The sequence below is a fragment of the Myxine glutinosa genome, chromosome 4 (genome assembly GCF_964187855.1).
Source record: "Myxine glutinosa chromosome 4, kmMyxGlut1.1, whole genome shotgun sequence".
Classification (NCBI taxonomy): domain Eukaryota; kingdom Metazoa; phylum Chordata; class Myxini; order Myxiniformes; family Myxinidae; genus Myxine; species Myxine glutinosa.
Window position 1 is genome coordinate 85,204,282 of NC_136264.1, and position 20,319 is coordinate 85,224,600.

A 20,319-nucleotide genomic window follows, 5' to 3' on the forward strand; every position below is an offset into this window, starting at 1 on the left:
AGATTAACTTAAACTTTGAAGCCGATTTGCATATCAGGTCACTGAATTCAACCACCAACTATTTTTGAGATCAACTTAGGCCAAAGGTCAACCACTTCTTTCAAATTTCTAAAATCATTAATTTTCATCCGATTGACTTGAAATCTGAATAGGATTTGCATATCAGGTCACTGAATTCAACCACTAATTATTTTTGAGGTCAAAAGGATGCTCTGCTGAGTGTCATTCTACTTTGTTCTGTTTTGCCAAGTGTCGCTCTGAGTGATTTTTCATGTCTGTTTGTCTGTCTGTCTGTCTCTTTGTTTGTCCGCACAGAATCAATAAGATTTTCTCTTCAACCGTTGGTCTGATTGACAGGAAATTTTCACCATAGGTGCAACTCCACATGTCGAATTTTTAATTATGACGTCATATGTCACATGGTATGGCCGCCATTTTGGAAAAACCGAAAAACTTTGCACCTCTATATCTCCGAAAGCGCTGAATAGAAAAAATTGAGACATGGCTCATTGTAAAGAACTCTCCATGTGGAATAAGATATGTTAATTATGTCATAGGTGCCTCCATTATGACTTCATAATTCGACAAGTACAAAACTTCATCCGATCAAGATGAAATCTATTGAGCATCATCTCGGGATAGATTGGCAGAGAAAAAAATTAATGATGACGTCATCGGTCACGTGGTTCGGCCGCCATATTTGTTTTAACACAAAAGCCTTAAAAACTACTGAAAACACGTCCTGGCGAGGGTCTGCAATCTCTGCTCTTTCTAGTTTTCTTTGCACTCTAGTTATCTAACATTTCCAAATACATAGAGGTTAAACAAACCCACAACAGACACTTCAAAGTTGCGTATAGTGGGATTTAAACGATGGTTTATTTATTTTAAAAGAATCTGTTCATTTCAATAGACTGGTGGCTGCAGTATGCAGCCTGCACTGCTTGGCTGCATCATTTTTTTTCCCTGGAGTTGCGGTTGTGCCGCTGATGCAATGCCCCTCATTACCAGTCGGCTTGTACTCATTTCGCCGACCTCGGAAGGATGACAGGCTGTGTCGACCCACCTGGTGTTAATTCAATGGCGCAACAGGAGCTAGAACTCGGGACCCTAAGAGCTCAAGCCTAACACTGCTACAGCCACTGAGAAAGGTCACGTACTAACAATTTTTCTTCTCCTGTTTTCAGATCTGGTCCATGCTGCCTGGGTTCCTTTCAGCACCACATGACCTAGAAACTGCATTTGGAGCTTTGGCACGGACTCTGGGCCAGGCACTGGTAGAGCGTCAAGACTTGCAGTCTATAATTTGCCACGGTCTCCGTACGGCAATTTCACGGTGCTGCCATGAAGGTGGTAGTGGCGTTAATCACGATTATGATCTGACAGTGTTGTCTGGTTCATGTGATATGTGGACATGGTGCATGTCCACATATCTCATGAATTAAATTACTTTCACATACTTTAAGGACTTTACAAACTTGTATTTTGGGATTTGCATCGAGGGTCATTGCATCATTAGCTCTATGCTATGATAACTGATGGGACTGCCCAACAATCCAAATTTGAGGTATAATAAAACGGCATCAGTGTGAATTGGGAAGAAACGTAAAGTATAGTTGTTAGGCCAGAGTGATGATTAGGATTTCCTTGAATATGAATGAAATGTAATGTTGTGTTGTGAGCTTTCGTGTTTTGTTTTTGACTCGTAGAATCAAATCGCCTTGCACTTGCGCGGTTTTCCAAGAACTTTATTCCCATTTTATTCAACCTTTGGACTGAGGATGGGAAAGCCGATACTGATTTGAAAGGTCACCACAAGGATGGAAAGGATTATGTCTTGGATACCATCAAAATGTATCTTACCATCACTGATGAACAGGTAGGAGGGTGTTGGAAGGAAACCCGACGTGTCAGGAATATCGATTGTGATTGTGGAACCAGTGTTGGAAATTTGTCGGGCATTGGGAGAAGGCCAACTGTAAAATGGCTTTCATCAATAATCGTCGGCTACTGACGGGCCTTTTGTTGCATGGCACAATGGAGTAATACTACGAGTACAACATTAGTGCAAGAAGAAATTGTGAGCTGCTCATTTCCCTTTTATGCAGCTGGTGGGAAAATTCATGGACAAAGCTTTGGAGAAGATGCAAGAAGAAGAATCCAGCCGTGTCATACGGTAAATCACGACTTGAATGGCATGTCCCATTGGATTGAACAGATTAATCTCTCTTGTACTGATGTATGAATTGATCTTGTGAACTTCGATAGATGCTTATCTCATGTTGTGATGTATTGGATTTTTTTGCATGGGGGGCTGGGGGAGAGGGTGTTATTGGGGACAGGCAGATGGGCAAGAAGGAGAGAATGATGGGTAATTCAAACCAGACCGTTGCTGAGAAATTTTACATCTGCGTAACACAATTTGACATCCTAACTCCTTGGTGTGTCGTCCTGACTATTGTCTCTCCTGGTTTGTTAGTTACTACATCCCACAACCACATCCTAGCAGCGGAGTTGCACTTTACAATTCAGAACTCCATTTCTCACTGTCCTTGTACTGCTCTTACTTCTCCAACCCCTTGGAACACCTTTGGCTGTGACTTCCCCTCCACTCCCACCTCTCATTTTCCTTTATTGTACCATTCACCTAAGGGCCGCAACCTGCTAGCCGACGCGATGCAAAATAACATTATTGGCGACAGCTTAGTCAGGGACACTTTTTGAAAATCATCTAATGTGCGATGGTTGATGAGCCATGTCAGCAAGTTTTCCAGGTGCATTGGTGCCAATCGTAAAAGTTGAACATCTTCAACCTTTACGACCAGTTATCCATGAAAATCGTGCGTTATGGTGTAGTGTGCGGCAGTCACCGACAATCGGCGATACAGTGAAATGCATTTACCAATGAAACTTCAGCTTTCAGTGGCTTACGGCTGTAGTGTCATATCAACTGCAGCATTTTTTAAATAATTGAGGCTTTCGTGAACTTTGAAGCCCAAAAAGGTGTTATTAAAGTTAAATGTAGTAGTCTGAACTTGCTCCTTTGTTTCCTGTATTTAACAAACCTTCAGAAACAATAAATTGTGTGTGCACGTACTCAAACCTTTAGGCCCCACTATCAGCCATGAGCTTTCTTTGGCAAACTGCACATATAAGTTGGCCTCCAAAGTCAGTGCCAACTGGGCATCCTCTGTTGTGCAGTCTTTTCACACCTGAACTTTTATCTACCTACAAGGCCTTCATATTCAGCTTGGAGTGCTGCTCTCCTCTCCAGACTAGTGCCCTCCCCCCCCCTCACCTCACACCTTGCTCAGCATAACGTCTTGGAAACCAAGGCCTTCAAAACTATTGGAATCTCCCATGATGAAGCTGAGTCTCTGGACCTATTACCTTCACATTGCAGACAGGTTGGTGGTCTCTCTCTTCTCCTGCATCCTTTCTGGTCTTGCACCAACAAGTCCTGCTCTGCCCTTTGTTCTCTCTCCTCACCCCCTTTAACTCCAAGGTGCATGCGGTATAGTAAGCTCCTTCTCGTGGAACTTCAAAACTCCAGACTGCTGCTCACCTCCACTCATTTGTCCTTCTTTTTTTCCCACCTGTGGGACCCATTTCCTCTCGTTATTCCCTCCAGGTGTTCAGGACAGCTGTTCACTTCTATCTCAGGTCATCACCACCCATAACCAAGATATTTTCTACCCCCATTAACCTCCCGTAAGCCCACATATTTTCAGGTTTACAGTTTTTCGGCACTGTGTACAAGAAATATGCAAATAACATGATATGGTGGAGAGCTGATGGGAGTAGCACGCAGGGTATGGTCTGGAATACCTGAAATCATCCTCATGTAAGTGGTCAACTGAAATCAAGCTGTTTGCTCTTGAGGAATTCTTGGCACAAATTCGTAGTTTTCTCGACAATTCCGAAACATATCATCCCCAGGATGATTAAAATTTTGGATGTGGTGTTTCGGTGAGCCTGATGTGCCTAAAATAAAAACAATGAGCAGCCACTTAATGTGAGTAAGATTGAAAAATATTCCCATGGCTAATCACCTTACCACCTTTATCGTCTATTCAACCGTTTCCAGAAATCTCGTGATTGATGCAATATGTTAATCTCAGTGATGAGCCAACACATTTGCATGACTGTGACAACCAGTGAATGACTTCACTCACATTCAAGATTTAACCATAGGTTATTAGACGGATATTGTTTTTGGGGAGAAAGAAACTTTGGTGATGAGAATTTTTACTTTGAGGAAAAGAAATTTGGAGCGGAACAAGAAAAAAGGAGTGGAACAAGCGGAACAAGAATCATTTGGAGCAGAACAAGAAACTTTGGGGATGAGAATTTTTACTTTGAGGAAAATAAATTTGGAGCGGAACCACTTGCTTGCAGGAATGTAGCACCACAATTGAAGAGAGCACCACTTGATTTCCTGCTTTCTGTCATGCGTGCTCAAGGCTCATTGCATGTGAACGTTAACCCGTTTGCTTTTGCAGGCTCGCTCTGATGGATCTGGTCGTGTGCATGGTGCCATATGTAGATGAAACTCATCTCGCAGTGGTGTACAAACGTGTTGTGCCTTGCCTGCAGGTGCGTTACCCTCTCCCAAAAGACTAATACTTTTTCTTTTCTTGTCTTCACATTGCAAAGCATCGTTAAGGATTACATCATCAAGGACTATTGCAATGATGTTCAAATTGTGCTCTTGTATCAACAGTAAGGCATTCTTTAAATATATCAAGGAAAAAGAACTGGTTAAGAGAGGTGTGGTTCCATTGAGGAATCACACAGGGAGATTATTGGTTGGTGATGAAATCAATATGGCGGGCTTATTCGATAGTTAGTTTGCTTCACCATTTACACAAGAACAGTCACGGGGAATTGCCAATAGCTAGAGTAGCCATCTTGGAGGTGCGCAAGGGCTTCTGAATGAAGAAGGAATGAAGCAGTTGGAAAACGAAAACGGCACTGGATGGCGAGCATACCTCCGCCAGGCTGAACAGTTTACATTTTCTATCCAACTGATAGGTCAGATCTGGATCCGGACCTGAACCAAACTCGAATCGCCTTGTTCTTGTTACTTACCCAATTCATCCATCAAGTTTCGTCTAAATCCGTCCATAACTTTTTGAAATATCCTGCTATATATCGTTTTTTGCCGTATTTATCACTCAATGGTGAAGAATCACTTAAAAAAAATTCTCTGATCTGGATCTGGATTTGAATCTTCGCTAAAATGGGAACAATTCTTCCTTGTCACATACCTAACCGGTCCACCATGTTTCGTCCGAATCTGTCCATAACTTTTTGAGATATTGTGCTATGTTTATATATTGTTTTTTGTCCTATATCTCAATGATGAAAAATCACTTGAAAATTCTCAGATCCAGATCTGGATCCGGATCTTCACCAAAATCTAATCATTTAGTCTGTCACATAATAACCTCTCCACCAAACTTCGTCCGAATCCGTCCACAACTTTTTGAGACAGACGTGGGTGACAACATACAGACAGACATGGTGACAACATAACCACCATCCACCTTCGGTGACGGAGGTAACGATGGGGTGGTCAGGCCTGGGCCAGATAATATGCATCGAAGAGCACTGGGCATCGGGGCCTGGCGAAGCGTGCGGGCGGACGGAGGGCTTCCTCGCGCCGGAGCTTGGAGCCGCGTGTGGACGGTGGACAAGACGACGGACAGATACCACATTTCCCCACACGAGGTTTTGGACAACTGCTGGGCTCTTGGAAGCTGAAGGCCGCATTGGACTTGACGGTAGAGAATCGAAAGGAGGCGGTCTAATCTGCTCGCCTCACGCTTGTTGTGTCTTCGACGCGCGGTGTTCTACACCGCCATTTTGGACCACTTCCCGCATGAGTGGCTACCCCAGTTTCAACAGCCGCCAAGCTCCTGAAAGTACTCTTTGGGACGCCAAGCTAAGTGCCGGCTGAAGGGGTTTATTTTCATTTTATCTTTCCCTTGACGCCCCCCCCCCCACCCCCCAGAATTTCCATGTTTTAAACGTTTCCCGGTGTGTACCCTGGATAAGAATAGGTACACCGTATCCCTGCGTGTCGTAAAAGACGACTAAGAGGGTTGGCGTCAGGAAGGGCATCCGGCCATAATAAACATTGCCTCAAAAAGGGAACCATGACAATTACAACTACATATGGGCAGGGTACAGCCCGAAGTGGAGATCGGTTTCTGAGGTTTGGGACATGGAATGTAGGGACAATGACAGGGAGATCAGGAGAAGTGGTGGAAGTATTGGTCAGAAGAAGAGTGGACATATGTTGTGTGCAAGAGACGAGATGGAAGGGAAGTGGTGTGAGAATGGTGAAGGGTAGGCAGGGACAGAAATACAAGTTTGTGTGGCAAGGGTGCCTGGAGGGCGTGAATGGTGTTGGTGTCCTGTTTTCTGAGGAGTTTGTAGACAGTGTGGTGAGTGTGACGAGAGTGAGTGATAGGTTGATGATGGTGAAAATGATGATTGGAAAGCTCTTGGTGAACGTCATCTTGGGATATGCTCCGCAGGTTGGTCGAAGTGATGAAGAAAAGGACAAGTTCTGGTGTGCGATAGAGAAGATGAGGAAGTTGTTGTGGTAGGAGGAGACCTAAATGGACATGTGGGAAGGAGTATGGATGGTTATGACGGAGTTCATGGGGGTTACGGATATGGTGTGAGAAATGGAGAAGGTGAAAGGATTTTGGAGTTTGCTGATGGAGCTGATTTGTTGATTTGTAATACTCAGTTCCAGAAAGAGGATAATAAGCTTGTTACATACACGTCAGGTGGGTCGACGACAACCGTTGACTACCTGATGGTGCGTAGGCGAGATAGGGGGCACCTCCGGGACACAAAGGTGATCCCGGGGGAGGAGGCTGTTTCACAGCACCACTTGGTTGTCTGTGACGTAAGGGTGAAAGGTGCGAGGAGAGCTCGGCGGGTGAAGTACCAACCGAGAATGAAGGTGTGGAGGTTGAAAGAGGTGACAGTAAGGGAGGCATTAAAAGAGAGGCTGAGTAGGGTCGAGGATGATGTGGTTGAGCTTGAAAGTGGTGGGATGTCGATGAAAGCTAGTCTGTTGGGAGCCGTTGGTGAGGTATGTGGATGGACAAAAGGACCACCGAGGCACTCGGAAACATGGTGGTGGGATGATGAAGTTGGAAAGAGGATTGACGAGAAGAGGAAGAAGTTCAAAGAGTGGCAGAAGGCGAAGGGTACGGGAGCAGAAACAGCAGAGCATGAAAGTTATAAGGCAGCCAGGAAGGCTGCAAAGAAAGAGGTAGCAAAGGCGCAGGAGGCATGTAGGAAAATGTTCGGAGAATGCTTGGATTCGGAAGAGGGTCAGAAAGCAGCATTCAGGATTGCAAAGCAGATAGCGAAAGAGAGGTGTGATGTGATGGGGGTGAGTTGCTTGAAGGATGAAGTGGGACAAATCGTTGTCGACCCAGATGGAATTAAAGGAAGATGGAAAATATATATGGAAATGCTGTTGAATACAGAGAATGAATGGGATGGCAACATAGAGAGTAACCCAGTTTTAGGACCGGCAGAGAAGATAACTGACAAGGAAGTTGAGGAAGCGATAAAAGCAATGAAGGGTAGAAAAGCGGGAGGGCCGACGGGAGTTGTGGGAGATATGTTGAAGGCAGCAGGAAGTTGGGGTGTGAAGAGAATGACAGAGATCTGTAATCTGGTGGTGAAAGAAGGCCGCATTCCAGTGGATTGGGAACTGAGTACCCTCGTCCCTCTATACAAGGGGAAAGGTGACCCTCTGGAGTGTGGCTCGTACCGAGCGATAAAGTTATTGGAGCATGGAATGAAGGTATTGGAAAGGGTGTTGGAGAGGAGGATAAGGAAGAAAGTGAAGATCGACGAAATGCAGTTTGGATTCATGCCAGGAAGAGGAACGACAGACGCGCTTTTCATTGTGAGGCAGTTGCAGGAGAAGTACATGGAGAAGAGGAAGAAGTTGTTTCTTGGGTTTGTTGATCTGGAGAAAGCATTCGATAGGGTACCACGCAAAGTATTGACATGGGCATTGAGGAAGCTAGGAGTGGAGGAATGGTTGATCAGAGTAGTGATGGCAATGTACAAAAGAGCGCGCACAGCTGTAAGGACGAAGGACGGGAACAGTGGTGAGTTTGAGGTGAAGGTGGGAGTGCATCAGGGGTCGGTACTAAGTCCACTACTATTTGTAGCTGTGATGGAGGTGCTGGCTCAGAACGTAAAGGAGGGTTTGCCGTGGGAGTTGTTGTATGCAGATGATCTGGTGTTGATTGCGGAAAGTATGGATGGACTGAAGGAAAAGATGAACACGTGGAAGGAATGTATGGGGACAAAAGGTCTGAAGGTGAATATCGGAAAGACGAAGGTGATGGTAAGTGGTAAAGCATGTGGTGAGGTGGAAAGAACTGGGAAGTGGCCCTGTGCTGTGTGTAGGAAGGGTGTCGGAGTGAACTCCATTCAATGTACAATGTGCGCTGAGTGGGTTCATCAAAAATGTAGTGGTCTGAGAGGGTCATTAACCAGTGTGGCAGCTACATTCAAATGTAAGGTGTGCACAGAGGGAGCTGCAGATGGAGGAAATGTTGAGTTGGATCTTGGAGACGGCGTGAAGCTGGAAGGTGTGAAAACATTTTGCTACCTCGGAGACATGCTGAATGGAGAAGGTGGATCAGACTCGGCAACGGTTGCTCGAGTGAGATGTGCATGGAAGAAGTTTCGGGAACTGAGTGGCGTGCTGATGATGAGGGGAGTGTCGTTGAAGCTGAAGGGAAAGGTGTATGCTGCATGTGTGAGAAGTGTTATGATTTATGGGAGCGAGACATGGGTAATGAACGTAGAGCAGCAACGAAGGTTGGAAAGGGTGGAAATGCGAATGGTTCGACGGATGTGCAGAGTATCGTTGAGAGAGAGGAAGACAAATGATGAATTGCGAAAGATGATGGGAATAGAGCCTGTGATTGATGCTGTGAAGAGGAACAGGTTGAGATGGTTTGGTCATGTGTTGAGGAAGGATGAAAGTGACTGGTTGAGAAGAGTGGTGGAAATGAATGTAGAAGGAAGCAGAGGACGGGGAAGACCGAGAAAGACTTGGCTAAAGATGGTGGAAGAAGAAATGCGGGCAAGGGGGTTAACAAGGAGAGATGCAGAAAATAGGGCAAAATGGAGAAGATTGTCATGGGGACCGCAAGGCTAACCCCCGCTCTAGCAGGGAAAATGGCCTTTAAAATGCATGTTGTTGTTGAAGAGCACTGAGGATGGTGAAATAGCGGATAAGATAGGTGTTAACTGATATCTTTAACAGCACGTTGGAGTTGGCCAAGTGCCAAATGTAACAGTTACTTAAGAAAGGATCCAGAGAGGGATCCATCTTCCTTCTACATCCACGCTTCAATTCTGTTTTCTTCCATTAATCTTGCATGTTTGCACTTTGTTGTTGTGCTGAAAAGTTGTGACCACTCCCTTTGCGTTTCTTATACCTAGAGCCAGGACCACTCTGTGCAGAAGAAGGCTTACCGGGCATTAGAAGTGATGTGCAGTGGAGACCGGCCTCAGTGCCACGGGTTTCTGGCCACTCACTTCTCTGACCTGCAAACTGTGCTGTTGTCTTCACTGTCGGCAGCGACCTCGCCTGCCAAACGTGTACGACTTACATTTGTCACCAGCACGATCTAATTGCTCAGCAAAGAGTAGAACATGTCGCATTTGCAACAGTTTGCATGGGATTTCATAAATTATACAAAATGCAGAGAAATGTTTTCCTCTTGCTTGAATTGGCAACCTCTTGTTTTTTTTTTTGTTTGTTTGTTTTTTGTTTTTTTAGCCAAGACTGAACTGTTTGACGTACATTGTGAAGCATCTTTCCAAACATGAAGAGCAATTTATTGTCACCATTATTCCAGAGGTATGGCTTACGTGAGGAGTCGGAGTTGTTGATTCAAATAAAATTTTGTTAATGTGTAAAGATGAACAAACGAACAATACTCGTATGCTTGGTTGCTTACTTGAGGGGGGGGAAGGGGGGAAACTGGGAAGAAGATAATAGTGGATATTCCATCCATCAAATTATTTTCACTCGAGGCCATATGTTTTTTGTTTGGCAGGTGATTCTATCAATGAAGGAGGTGGGCGTTGCTGCTCGCCTGAGTGCTTCTGGCCTGCTGCTTGAGATGGCACGGGCCTACCTTCGGTTTGACTGTGATGGAGGTTGATGCAGATCTTATCCCATTAATGTTACCAAAGAAAAAATGACTTTCTGTCGATTGGTTGTTTTTTTTGTAACATTGCGTGACATTGCGTTTTCCTCCAGATGGGCTTTCTCGATTCCTCCCACTAGTCTATGCTGGTCTCGCGAGTTCAGTATCCATGATCAGCTGTTCCATCCTCGCCCTTACGAGTCTCTTCTTCGAGTTCAAAGGTTAGACCATGCATCCCGTCCACCTAAAGTTTAGATTGCAACATTCAGATATTCATAGCAAAAATACGTTGTAAACCATTCTTGGTGGACCGCAAGTGGTATTTGCATTTTTAATATTGCTGTTTTCATGCAGACAGAATCAAGGGGGAATCCCTGGAGCTGTTGATAAAGATGGTGTGTCTCTTGCTGAAGTCTCACACCCGCGAGGTGGTTCAGTCGGCTCTGAGCTTTGTGAAGGTTGCCATCGTTATTCTGGATTTGGCCACGCTTGCTCGACACTTGCACTTCATTGTGAGTGATTTAAACAGTGGTCAATTATTTGTCTTATTTTCGATTATTTCTGAAACCTTATTTATTTTTGCTTTCTTTTCATGTGCTGACGTTGACTTCTAGTTTGCACAGCTGTCAATATTTCGTTTTGCGGCGTCAATGGGAACTTATATACATTTAATTGGGGCCTGCCACCATCACAAAATGAGTCGAGTTGCAAAAATTGTATTTGGAGATACACTACATGACCAAAAGTATGTGGACACCCGAACATCGAACATCTCATTCCAAAATCATGGGCATTAATATGGAGTTGGTCCCCCCTTTGCTGCCATAACAGCCTCCACTCTTCTGGGAAGGCTTTCCACTAGATGTCGGAACATTGCTGCTGGGATTTGCTTCCATTCAGCCACAAGAGCATTAGTGCGGTCGGGCACTGATGTTGGGCGATTAGGCCTGGCTTGCAGTCGGCGTTCCAATTAGTCCCAAAGGTGTTCGATGGGGTTGAGGTCAGGGCTCTGTGCAGGCCAGTCAAGTTCTTCCACACCGATCTCGACAAACCATTTCTGTATTATTATTTTTATTTTTTATTTTTTTTGTATACTGAATCGAGGCTCGTGAAAGAGCTAACATTTACTTCACAAACAAATCAACCAGACAAACAAAACACACAAAAAGAGGGAGCGGAAAACACGATGGGGAGAGAAGGGGAAGCACACAAACACAACATTTGAGAGCAGGGAGATGTGTGGAAGGGAGAGGGCTTGGGGGGAGGAGACGTGGGAAGGAGGAGTGGGGGGGGGGGGGGGGTGGAGGGAGAAGTATAAAACACAAGGACACCAAGGACTTCCAGGACAGAAGTTGGTATTTCAAAAAAGTGGAATTGGGGTGAAATTAGCGGGGGTAGAAAAGATCAAGGTTTTGGATGGGGGAAGATGATAGATGGTGGTGAACAGCAGTTTTAAAGACCTGGAGGGTGGAGTGGGATTGAAGAGAGTGAGGGAGTTTGTTCCAGAGGTGGGAGAAGAGAGGAATGAAGGAGTGAAGGTGAGCAGAGAGTCTTGATTTTGGCAGTTTGACCATAAGAGGGTTGCAGGCAGATCTTGTGCGACCTGTAGGAATATTTGCGGGACAGAGCCCAGAGAGAGCTGGGGGGGCAAGGCCAGAGAGGAGTCGCTAGAAGATGGAAAGACCACCAACCTGCCTGCGGTGAGTGAGTGAGAGGCCCTTGGAGTTAGCTTCATCGCGGGAGATTCCAATGATTCTGAATGCTTTGGTTTCAACAGCGTGAAGACGAGCAGGAGCACCAGCCCAGAGGGGAGAGCAGTATTCCATTGAGCTGCGGATGAAAGCCTTGTATGTGGTGAGGAGCTCAGGTGTGCCAAGGAAGGACTTTGCACGACGGAGGATGCCCAGTATGGACCTCACTTTGTGCATGGGGCCATTGTCATGCTGAAACAGGAAAGGGCCTTCCCCAAACTGTTGCCACAAAGTTGGAAGCACACAGTGGTCTAGATCTAGAATGTCATTGTATGCTGTAGCGTTAAGATTTCCTTTCACTGGAACGAAGGGGCCTAGCCCGAACCATGAAAAACAGCCCCAGACCATTATTCCTCCTCCACCAAACTTTACAGTTGGCACTATGCATTCAGGTAGGTAGCATTCTCCTGGTATCCGCCAAACCCAGATTTGTCGGTCGGACTGCCAGATGGTGAAGCGTGATTCATCACTCCAGTGAACGCGTTTCCACTGCTCCAGAGTCCAATGGCGGCGAGCTTTACACCACTCCAGCCGACACTTGGCATTGCGCATGGTGATATTAGGCTTGTGTGTGGCTGCACGGCCCTGGAAACCCATTTCATGAAGCTCCCGACGAACGGTTGTTGTGCTGAAGTTGCTTCCAGAGGCATATTAGAACTCGATAGTGAGTGTTGCAACCGAGGACAGACGATTTTTACGCGCTACACGCTTCAGCACTCAGTGGTCCCGTTCTGTGAGCTTGTGTGGCCTACCACTTCACCGCCGAGCTGTTGTTGCTCCTAGACGTTTCCACTTCACAATAACAGCACTTGCAGTTGACCGGGGCAGCTCTAGCAGAGCAGAAATTTAACGAACCGACTTGTTGCAAAAGGTGTCATCCTATGACGGTGCCACGTTGAAAGTCACTGAATTCTTCAGTACGGCCAGTTCTTCTGCCAATGTCTGTCTATGGAGATTGCATGGCTGTGTGCTTGATTATATATACCTGTCAGTGTCAGCAATGGGTGTGGCTGAAACAGGCGAATCCACTAATTATAAGGGGTGTCCGCATACTTTTGATCATGTAGGGTATGTCTGCAGAAAATCGGGTTCAAAATCGTAACAAATACACATTGCATTCAGAAAGTATTCACACCACTTGACTTTTTCACATTTTGTTGTGTTACAGCCTGAATTTAAAATGGATTTTAAATTGAGATTTTTTTGTCACTGATCTACACATAATACCCCATTGAATGTCAGGTTTTTTTTTTGTTTGTTTTTTCCTTAGAAACCTTTACAAATTAATTTGTGGACGACTTATGACAAAATGTCAGTGCTTCCTCTTCTCTCTCTCGCTCTCGCTCTCTCTCTCGCTCTCTCTCTCGCTCTCGCCAAATTGTTATCCATTCAACCTCGCTATGGAGAATTTTTACGGCGTAGCCCGTAGAGCAAAGTCAAATTTCAAGTCAATCAGATGACATTTCAGAAACAGGCAAACAAACATTTCAAGTCAATCGTAGCCCTCTTCAAATTTCAAATCAGATGAAAATTTACGATTTTAGAAATTTGGCCTATGTTGACCTTTTCACCTCTATACCTCAAAAACAATTGGTTGTTGAATTAAGTGACCAGATATGCAAATACTGTTCAAATTTCAAGTCAATCGGAGGAAAATTGAGGATTTTAGGAATCCCACCCTAATGTGTTGACTTTTGGCCTATGTTGACCTCAAATAATTTGTGGTTGAATTCAGTGGTGTACTATGCAAATCCTCTTCAAATTTCAAGTCAATCGGATGAAAATTGAGGATTTTAGAAATTCGACAAAGTTGTTGACCTTTGGCCTATGTTGACCTATTGACCTTTTGACCTCAAACTCAATAGGCTTCTTTCTTATGACCAACTATCATTTGGTGAAGTTTCGTAAAGATCGGTTTAAACTTGTGACCTGTAGGTGATTGACATACAAACAGACAGAATAATGCACAAGACCAACAAATATACTTGAAAAATCTTCGATTTTCACAGGTAACAATCAAACAGATAGGAGTGAAAACATGACCTGCATCCACCTTCGGTGGCGGAGGTAATTATCAGATTTGGATCCGAATTCGGATCTTCACCAAAATTTAATCATGTTGTCCTGTCACACACCCGTGTCCACCAAGTTTTATCCGAATCTGACCCAACTCTGAGATATCGTGCTATGAATGAATGAATGAAATGATTTTGTCACCACCATGTCCTTGTCGCCAACCTTCCCACCAAATTTCATCCAAATTCGGCCACAACTTTTTGAGATATCCTGCACATAGACAAACAGACAGGGGTGAAAACATAACCTCCATCCACCTTTGGTGGGTGGAGGTAACTAGAACGGCACTCGGGAGAGCGCACACCCCTGCCAGGCTGAACAGTTTATATTTTGTATCGCACAGATAGGCCGGATCTGGATTCAGACCTGAACCAAAATATAATTGGCTTGTTCTTGTCACCTAAGCAACTCATCCACATAGTTTTGTCATAATTCATCCACAACCTTTTGAAATATCAACATTATGTACAGTACAGTATATAGTTTTTGGCCCCATCTCTCAATTTTGACGAATCACTTAAAAAGAAAGTTTCTCATATCCAGATCTTCAGCAAAATCTAATCAATTCATCTTTGTCACACACCCAACCTGTCCACTAAATTTGGTCCAAATCGATCCACAACTTTTTGAGATATCCTTCTCACAAAGACAAACAAGCAAACAGACATGAGTGAAAACGCAACCTCTGCCCACCTTCGGTGGGCGGAGATACAAGCGTTGATTGGACTATCCTGATGTGTTAAATGCGCCAGTTGTTGTCTGAAAGTATTTTGATTCCTTGATCAACGGTTGCTATGATCCCAGGTGGACAGTTTTGTGAGCTGGAGTGAACAGACTCGTCGTCATTTCCGCACTGCGGTTCGTCATGTGCTCATCCGCCTCGTGCGCAAGTTTGGGTGAGTGCACGGTGGTGTTAGAGACGTCACTCACCATATGCTCCGTGCATGATGTTTGTGAAATGCAGTGCATCGCTCCTTGATTGGCTCTATAGGTGAGCTCTGTATGCTCTGTATTACAGTTTTGATATGATCCATGGCTTTCTGTCTGAGCCATATCACAAGGTTTTACAAAACATCCGAAAATCTGAGGAACGTCGGCGCCGCCTGCGAGCAAACCGAAAGGCTGAGGCTGAGCATCCTGGAAATGACAAGCGAGATATGGGAAACAGGTGTGTCTGATCAGTCCGTTTTTGTTTGTTTTTTTGTTTTTTTGTATACAGAGTCGAGGCTCGTGAAAGAGCTAAAAAAAATTTTACTATTTGTTGTTTCTCATTGTTACTTCTACGATAAATATGAGTTGGTGTGGGTTCTGACCTTCATTGCAGTATTGAGGAGGTGTTAGCGGAGAGTGATGAGGAAGAGGAGGGAGAAGAGCAAGATGAGTCTACAAAGAAGGGACGCAAAGCTATGCGCCTTGATGCCTGGCTAAAAGAAGGGGGTCAAGATGATCCGCTGGACTTTTTGGACCCGGTTGTGTCTCGACGAGTGCTCGGTGAGCCTGATGATCGTGGTGGAGGGTCTTGGAATACACTAAGTACTTGAGAACGGTTATAACTTTTTACATGCAAGTGGAGGAGATGCTTTCTGGACTGCTTGCATCATTTACGTGCTATGGTATCTCCTGACAGCCACCAAACCCGTGAAGATGTCTGCCGCTTTGCAGCACGATTTCAAGATGACACCCGACGGCCGGCTCATTATCTGCAATGAAGAAGAGGAGGAGAAGTTGGAGAAGTCCAAAAGTGTAAAAGGTAAAGAGTATTATGGTTAAACGTAACGAGCAGTCTTGAAAGATAACTAAGAATAATGAAAAAAAAAAAAATTAACTTTGGATCAAAAGCAATGATGATGAAAGATAAATCTGTGGTGTCGTTTCCTTCACCCTTTCCATGTCACTGTTTCCGTCAAGGTTCTGGGAAAGTGAAAAATGACCTTGAAGAATTGATGGCAGAGGTTGGTGGAAAGGTGAGTTTTATTGTATCTGCCTATTAATGTTACCTTGTCAAGTAAAGTAAACAATTTGATAACCACATGTTTAGGACACAGTGCCTGGTGTAAAAGCAAAACAAATTGCCTTTTTACAATAATAGATTTATCCAATACCAGATACTGTGTTGATTTGTCCATTGCCTACCAATCCCTTTGAATTTCATGTCAAACTAGAATGGCACTCGGGAGAGAACATACCCCTCCGCCAGGCAAAACAGTTTACGTTTTGTATCCCATTGATCGGCCGGATCTGGATCTGGATCTGGACCTGAACCTTGTTTCATCACAACTCGTCCACAACTTTTTGAAATATCATACTAGATATCGTTTTTGGCCTTACCTCTCAATGGTGAAGAATCCCTTTAAAAAACCCTCATATCCGGATCCGGATCTTCACCAAAATCGAATCGATTCGTCCTTGTCACACACCCAACCTCTCCGCCAAATTTCATCTGAATCTGCCAAAATAAACAATTTTTTAGGACATCCTCCTCACAAACAAACAGGCAGGGTTGAAAACATAACCACCATCCTCCTTCGGTGGTGGAGGTAACTCGACTGGTCTCTGCCTGTCTCCCAATTGCTAAATGTACAAGCTCATCGGTGATTCCAGAATTCGCAAAACTAGTGCTAACCGACCCCTAATGTTTGCAGTGTGACGCATGATGGTTTAACGTTCAGCGCTGCACCAATCCATGATGTATGTGGCTATATGTGCAGCACTTCGATGATTCTCAGAACGTAGTGTTTTTACTCGTTGATTGCTCTTAATTTTCCGTGGATAAAAAAGTGTTGGACTTCTCAAGAGGTTGAAGGTCTTGTACTTGCTCCGGTCTAGATAGCCATCATGACAGGCCCTCCACATTAAAGGAGGGCTTTCCTTGTTGATAGACTGATGACTAATTTGGATACGTCCTTGTACCTGTATATGATTTATTTTCTTTCTGGTTCTCCACCTGAAGACAGGTTCAGTGCGGCCAAAGCAGCCTAGTGGCAAGGACTACACCTGGTGGTTTGCCACTGCCTTCCCAGTGGTAGTTGGGGCAGGAATTTGTCATTATTGTTCAGGCTTCCAGCTGATAGCACACCTCTTTGCAAAAAACACCGTGGGATCTTTAACATCCACCAACGAATTCTGGCAGACAGGACGCTCAGCTTAACGTCCATCCGAGGGGCACACGTTGATGAATCGCTTTGCCTGTGAAACACCGGGATGACAGTTTATAGCTGGGTCGGGATTCTAACCCAGGATAGACAGCTTAGAGGTGAGTGTGCGTACCCCTAAGCCATCCTGCCCACCCTCTGCACATAACCTTAGGGTATTGTAAGGAACGTTTGGCACTGGATTACTCAATCAAATTTGAACCATGGTCGAACAAGGTGAAGTTGAACCAGGTTTTATAAAGAAAGCACACCTGCATGACAATGTTGAGCAGGTGAAACATTGTCATTGAGCTGCCAGTTCCTGTTTTTTCATTGCAAGCGAACCAGGGCCACTTGTAATTCCTCCATGCGACATGGGATTAGTCCTGTCAGAGTACAGTGTTCCATAATCCACTTTGACACGGCACAAAGACTAAAGACGTTTCTTTTGGTAATGTGGTGGGAAGATTTTCATTAAATGTTAGATCCAATATTTTCTTGTGAAAGGATATTCAAATAGCAAATTGGTTTTGTACCCAAGAAGTTTATATCCCATGCAGCTAATTTCCGACAACCCTGTAGGGGTAGCCTATCTATTTCGCACGCAAAAATGTCAGAATTGTTGAACTACTAAAGGCCCCATCCCCTTCCAACCTGGATGCTCCCTAAATGCCTTTTCCCTCCTTGTTCCTCATTTCTGTCTCTTCATGACGTCCTTGATTTTGCTTATTTTCTTTCCTCATATGCAACACCCTTTTCTCTCGTCTACCCTCCCGTTTTATTAGTCCCCTACTAATAGGCCCCGGAGGGGCTATTAATTTGCTCTCCGTCTGTCTGTTCGTCCGTCCCACCTGTGGTTTTCCAGACTTTCCACCCTTACCCTTTAACATATTCAACTGAAACTTTATTATGATAAGTTACAGAACAAGTCTGAGTTTCAGGGCGTTTCGCCACCCCTTTCCCCCATACCCCAACCCCAAATGCTCACCGTATGTATGTAAAGAGTTTGTTGCTCATTACTGGTGCTGTGCCTAACATGTTCGTTTCCTGACTAAGGTTAAAAGTTTGTTGCTAAATACTTTGGCCTAGAACACACGCAAGAGAAAACTCACCAGAGGAGAAGAAGAAATAGAATTGGAGGATGAAGACATTGTGCCCAAGTACAGAGGTACTGTCTGGAACTCACATAGATTGTATGAAATTGTGGATGAATGGTAAACCCGATCTGCTTTGAGAAGTAAAAGCTTTTATAAATGGTTTTAATCGACTTGTATTCATGGCATCAGTTTTGAAATTCGATCCACCGGCCACAGAAATATACCGTCCAATGAGAGCCGACATGCCTGGAATGAATCAAAATTTCTGCCTGAAGTGAAGAAAATAGATTTTTTTTTGGCTGCTCTGTTTGCACAGAATTCACAGGCAAAGCATTTTTATTTTTTTTTGTATACAGAATCGGGGCTCGTGAAAGAGCTAACATTTATCACAAAAAAAAAATCTAACGCACACAGAACATATAACAAGAGAAGTGGTAGACAAGATGGGGAGAGAAGGGGAAGCACAAACACAACATTTGAGAGCAGGGACATTGGGAGGGATTGGGGGGGGGGGAGTCGTGGGAAGTTTGAAGTATAAAACACAAGCATTGATCCCAAACAAAGTGCTTTGAGGGTCCCAAACAGGTGATAATACAGTGGTTTTTTTGACCCATAAATTGAGCGGTTGAACCTTTCATCGTAATGTTCCCACCTGAAATGTCAACTTGCCAGCGAGTGCCTCATTCACAAATGTTTGCGCCTCAAGCTGGTGGTTCGTGAATGCTTTGCCTTTGCAGCTGGTGGTTCGGGAATTCACCGCTCACTTGAGCCAAAGAAAGAAGAACTTCCAGGATTAGAGTACCGAGCTAAGGCAAGTGCACAATTCCACCAGAATCTTTGCAAAATCTCTCATTATTTTTGGCAAATATGTAGTGCAAATTGTCATAACACATTTGCATTGGGTTTTTGGGAGACCTACTTTAGGAGATAAAGGGGACTTTTTATTTGTGCAGTGCAAGAGTGATAACTGAGTTTTTATGCCTCCGCCGACGTCGTGGCCGGAGCCATTGTTTTTGGGTTGTCCGTCCGGCTGTCCATCCGTGATGGGTTTTCATTATAATTTGAGAACGCCTGAAGGGATAAAAGTCAAACTTGGTGCAGTTATGTATAATGAGGTCATGATGAACTGATTAGATTTTGGGGTCACATGGTCAAACGTCAGAGGTCATATTAGGTGAAAATCATGTTACCTGCGGTAAATTGTGAACCGGTAATTGGATTTGACCAAAGTTAGTACAAGTATGTATTCTGACGCAAAGATGAACTGATTTGGTTTGGGGTCAAGGTCAAAGGTCAACATCTGTAAAAGGTTTATTACTTTAGAATGGCTCAAGGGATCTTGGTCAAACCTGGTACAGGTATGTATATTGTATAATGATGTAAAGATGAACTGACTAGATTTTGAGGTTAATTGTCAGATGTCCCGTTCGGTAAAAATTCCGTTACCGAGCTAACATGTGAACCAGTCATGGGATTTTCACCAAACTTGGTACAAGTATATATTATGATGCAAAGATGAACTGATTTGATTTCTGCATCGACGTCAAAGGTCAGTTTCTGTAATAGGTTTTTGTTACCCCAGTAAATTAATAACGGCTGAAGAGAACCAAGTCAAACTTGGTACACATACAGTTGTGGCCAAAAATAGTCACCCTTGCACTTTTTTCAAATAGCTCACAATTTTCTCTAAAAATAAGTTGAAAATGACAAAAGTATTTGGTCTCCACAATTCTTTATTTCACTGTTAATATTACAGAACCTTTGTTTTTGATTCAGAACTTAATATATCCTTTTAAATCATAAAATAAAAATAAATGGCGTGGACAAAATTATTGACACCCTGGACTTAATATTTGGTAGCACAGCCTTTGGACAAAATAACTGCAGTCAAGCACTTCCTATAGCCAGGAATGAGCTTCCTCACCTCTCTACTGGCACTTTGACCCACTCTTCTTGTGCAAACTGTTCCAGGTCTCCCATATTTGAAGGGTGCCTTCTCCCAACTGCTGTTTTCAGATCTCCGCACAGGTGTTCAATGGGATTTAGA

At 44.1% G+C, this 20,319-nt stretch overlaps 1 protein-coding gene across 1 annotated transcript in view; it reads left to right on the forward strand.

The window, feature by feature from the left end:
* RRP12 (ribosomal RNA processing 12 homolog) overlaps positions 1 to 20,319 on the forward strand; it is a 58,410-nt gene that overhangs the window by 29,349 nt on the left and 8,742 nt on the right. Inside the window, exons 17-32 of the mRNA XM_078776103.1 lie at positions 1,188 to 1,350; positions 1,710 to 1,879; positions 2,109 to 2,176; positions 4,503 to 4,596; positions 9,505 to 9,663; positions 9,845 to 9,925; positions 10,125 to 10,227; positions 10,331 to 10,438; positions 10,572 to 10,729; positions 14,849 to 14,940; positions 15,063 to 15,212; positions 15,369 to 15,535; positions 15,672 to 15,794; positions 15,953 to 16,008; positions 18,265 to 18,343; positions 19,010 to 19,083. Coding sequence (XP_078632229.1) covers positions 1,188 to 1,350; positions 1,710 to 1,879; positions 2,109 to 2,176; positions 4,503 to 4,596; positions 9,505 to 9,663; positions 9,845 to 9,925; positions 10,125 to 10,227; positions 10,331 to 10,438; positions 10,572 to 10,729; positions 14,849 to 14,940; positions 15,063 to 15,212; positions 15,369 to 15,535; positions 15,672 to 15,794; positions 15,953 to 16,008; positions 18,265 to 18,343; positions 19,010 to 19,083 — 1,845 coding nt within the window. The remainder of the gene's footprint in view (positions 1 to 1,187; positions 1,351 to 1,709; positions 1,880 to 2,108; positions 2,177 to 4,502; positions 4,597 to 9,504; positions 9,664 to 9,844; positions 9,926 to 10,124; positions 10,228 to 10,330; positions 10,439 to 10,571; positions 10,730 to 14,848; positions 14,941 to 15,062; positions 15,213 to 15,368; positions 15,536 to 15,671; positions 15,795 to 15,952; positions 16,009 to 18,264; positions 18,344 to 19,009; positions 19,084 to 20,319) is intronic.